Source organism: Nestor notabilis, unplaced genomic scaffold, assembly GCF_000696875.1.
Source record: "Nestor notabilis isolate BGI_N333 unplaced genomic scaffold, ASM69687v1 scaffold24421, whole genome shotgun sequence".
NCBI lineage: Eukaryota > Metazoa > Chordata > Aves > Psittaciformes > Psittacidae > Nestor > Nestor notabilis.
The window spans coordinates 1-4,100 of NW_009916379.1; the positions used below are offsets into that span (position 1 = coordinate 1).

The following is a 4,100-nucleotide window of genomic DNA, read 5'->3' on the forward strand; positions in this document are numbered from 1 at the left end:
TTTTTTTTTTTTCCCCTAAAGTAATTAACAAAGGACTTACGTTTTCATTTTTAATAGCCCTGTTACAGCAAACCTTTTTGCCCAGTTTTAGATCTTTCCTGATTCGGAGCTTAACTTTGCATAAATACTGTTTTCTTAGGCTTTTGTAATTGCAAAATAGCAAACACTTAAAAATTCCACCAGGAACCCTTTAATCTGTAGTCCATGACTTTTCATAATTCAAAATGGTGTGTTTAACTATTTTCAAGTAATTTTCTTATCATTTTAGCATCTAAAAAGTCCTGCCCCTCTTGTCTTGAGGTGCAGTGTGACTTCTTTTTAGCAGAAAAGTGTTATAATAAAGCAACTAATTCAAGAGCTGAAGTAGGTATCTTACTTCAATGAAAAGAAATGCATTACCAGGTGGGACATTGTTTTACTGCTCATCTATTTTTGGTGTCATGTATACATAAACCAGTATTGTTCAGTAGCTTCCACTGCACCTCCACCTGTCAGTTTGTTTCTTTTGTAATGCTTGGTTGACTGATGCAGGTTTTGGTACAGGTATGTTGCAATATATTTGTCTATTTTCTTTGCAGAGACAGATTATTCTTTCTGTAAACTACATGTTGAGTAACCTTTTTATTTTTTTTCTGTAATTTGTAGTAATTGTTGGTATGTTTTTCCTCCATAGCTGGCAGGACTAGTAACTTGTTCTCATGGTTTTGGATGGCTTTATGTTTCTCAGGGAATGAAGTTTGCAAAATCTTTTGTCCATGGTATTGTAACTGCAAAACTGTGTTGTTATTTTTGTCTCAAACATCGATATTAATTGCAATGTTTTTAACACGTTGTTTCTAAGTTAATGCATCTTAAAACTGTGTTTATGCAGATGTGATGCTAAACGCTAACCTGAAAGGCAGCATAGTTACAGCAGTTTCTTTTCCCCCAAACAGAGTGCAATAGAGTCTCTCTTTGGAGCCTCATTAACTGGGATTGCCTATTCTCTCTTTGCTGGGCAACCTCTTACTATTTTGGGGAGCACCGGACCAGTTCTAGTATTTGAAAAGATATTATTTAAATTTTGCAGGTAAGTGATGTTTGCGTTCCCTTGATGCACTTTCTGACTTTGTAGCCTGTTACAGTAGCTTTAATTGAAAGCGGATGTGTGTTAAAAGTGTGCATCCATGAAGATACAAATGCAGCGGCAAGAGACTGAGAGATGGATGTGGTTTGGCAAAGCTGTAAGGAACTGGTGAGCCTTGGTGAGAAACTCAGTGATAAGAGGTGGATAGCACTTAAATAAAAGTTACGTTCTGACTGCATGGAGATGTTGGCTTTGGTTCTGCAGGGGTAAGCAGGGATTGATCTGCCTTCTAGGAGAAAACATCTACATAGTTCTGGAAAGATCATTCCCATGATGCTTCCCAAGCTAGGTAGTTGTACCCTCAATCCTAGAAATGCATTGCAGTGTTGCTTTGATTGGTGGAAGAGGAGACAGAAAAGTTTCTGCTTCCTTCAGATCTAACATCAAGGGTGAGGAAAAGTGACTATCTCTAGAGTTTGGCCTCAGTATCTGTATTCAAATAGAATATAGTTTAAGTGACTTCTGGCTCAGTTAATACTTCTGTTTCTGTCTTCACACAGGGATTATGATCTTTCCTACCTCTCCCTGCGAACTAGCATTGGTCTGTGGACTGCATTTTTATGCATAGTGCTTGTAGCCACAGATGCCAGCAGCCTTGTGTGTTACATCACTCGATTTACTGAGGAAGCTTTTGCAGCACTTATATGCATCATATTTATTTATGAGGCATTGGAAAAGCTTTTTCATTTGGGAGAACTGTATGCCTTCAATATGCACAATGACTTGAGTAAACTGACTTTATATTCGTAAGTACTAGTTTTTGTCTGTTAGTAAAATACATAAGGAAAATGTTTGTAGTATGGAGACTTACTGTTTACTTTAACTGCAATGTGTGCCTCTCCTGGGAAGGGTAGAAGGAATGCTGGGGGTGGTACGGGCATGAGAAACCTCAGAAAAATTCTATTCAGGATGCTGCAGAGTGAATTTTCTGTGTTAGCCTATGGGTGGTTGGAAGGGATGAGAGGCTGTGACAATGTCTGCTTTAAATTGCACCTTTATTAAAGGTCAGCCTGGAGATTAAATCAGAACAGGAGTTCTGCCTCGCCACTTCTAGAAATAGCGATGGTTTACCTGACCTGGGTGAGGATTATTTCCAGGTAGCTGAGGCATGGAGAGCTTCTGCAACTTTCACGTGCGATAAATAGCCATATGAATTTCTCTGTTTGCAACTACCTTGTAGGAATTACTGCTTTCCAATCTTCTATTTCGTTTTGCTGTTACTTTGGGATTCAGTTAGGAAGGAAAGTATATTTGTAGAGTCACAGAATGGTGTGGGTTTGAAGAGACCTTAAAGATCATTCAGTTCCAGACCTCCCCATGCACATGTAGTGTTTTTTCCTTCTTTACCTTTATACTACAAGTTTGCCCTTCCATGGTTCTTGGTTTTTCAGTATCTTAATGAATCTCATAGGAAAAGGAGACACATTTCTTGCTTACTTTGTTTCTTTTCTACATAAATGTTTATGTGTTAAACTTACTCTCTGGTGTACTTGAATAGCTTTATTTGTAAACATCCCATTAAATCAGTCTTCAATGTGTTGCATGTTTTTTTTGTTTAACTGATGGGTACTTCTGCCAGCCTGTCTGACAGAAAGCATCCTGCAGTCCAAATTTGCAAACCACTGTAGTAGGGAGGGGCAGTTTTAGTTGTACAAAAACCTACTAAAAAATGTGTGTATGCAGTTCTTTAAAGCTGAGCAGTTTATGCATTTCTATATTCAGATACTCCACTACATACTCAGGAATGGTGTCTTTACTTCATGGTGACCAGTTTTGTCATGTGTAGATCAGAAAGCATGCCAAATGCAAGATAAATGGCTAACTACCAACATTTTAGAAAAGAATCAGAAACTTCTAGAGGCTAATGACATGTCTAGTTTGAAAAGGAGTTGCTGAAACTGAGTCATCTGCACCAGTATTTTAAATGAAATGGTTTCAATCTCTGTTTTATGTTGGTGTACAGGAGGACTAATTGAAGTTTGCGTCATTGTGGGCTGTTGGTGCTGTATAGAAAGCTAAAAACCTTAATTTGTACCCTGTCACAGAAAACTCTTTGTGCCAAGATAGTTGAACTGTATAGAAATTTTTGGAAATAATATCTTAGTGTAAGGTTATTGGAAACTTGTATTATTTGGGGTTTTAACTTAATCTTTTATTCACAATATGTAGAAGTCAGCATATATTATCTATTTTATTGTCAGGTGTCATTCTATATAGAAATTGGCAGAGCAGCCAAATAATTAAGTCAATGTCTTGCCTGCTTCTAATTCTTTAAAATACGTAGTTTGGGTTTTTTGTCCAATCTGTTAAACCTCCTGAGCAGTTGCCTCTTTGATTCTTCATTTCCCCCACAACCTCAGTAATCCTAATTCATGTCATGTAAGGAGGAGCCTTGTACTCTGCTTCTTTCATAAACATTGGGATAAACTGCAGTTTAAACTTTTCAGGATGTTTTAAATTACTGTACATCACTGCATTTTGGCATATATAGCTTAAAAGCATGTACATTGGTTTTTAATTCCCTTCAGATGTGTGTGTGCTGCGCCTGAGAATCCCAGCAATGAAACTTTGCAGGTGTGGAGGAATATGAATAAGTCTGTGGAAAGTATAGCATGGAGTAATCTTACAGTTCCTGTGAGTATCTAAAAGCTGTATGTGTGTGTGTGTATGTATAAAACTAAATACACAGTACCACTCTTGATTATTATTTTTCATCTTTTCATCAAGAAACATTTCAACCTGTGTTTTTGGAATCTTTTATTTCTCCCATAATGCTTTAAAGCAGTCATTGTAGTTGATTGGATCAGTGAGTCCATGGCAGTAAATGCTAAATATCATAATATGCAGTAATATCATAAATGTCTGATTGAGGTAACCACTTTAATCCTGGTAGGTAGAACAGTCTTATTTGTGAATGCCAATGAATATCATGACATAAATAAACAAGAAATTGCTTCCCTCAATTTCCTGGAAA

General features: G+C 37.1%; 1 protein-coding gene across 1 annotated transcript in view; it reads left to right on the forward strand.

Moving 5' to 3' along the window:
- Nucleotides 1-935: 935 nt before the first annotated feature.
- LOC104413538 (sodium bicarbonate cotransporter 3-like) overlaps nucleotides 936-4,100 on the forward strand; it is a gene marked incomplete at its 5' end in the record, with an annotated part of 15,332 nt that continues 12,167 nt past the window's right edge. Inside the window, 3 exons of the mRNA XM_010024553.1 lie at nucleotides 936-1,069; nucleotides 1,627-1,872; nucleotides 3,655-3,760. Coding sequence (XP_010022855.1) covers nucleotides 936-1,069; nucleotides 1,627-1,872; nucleotides 3,655-3,760 — 486 coding nt within the window. The remainder of the gene's footprint in view (nucleotides 1,070-1,626; nucleotides 1,873-3,654; nucleotides 3,761-4,100) is intronic.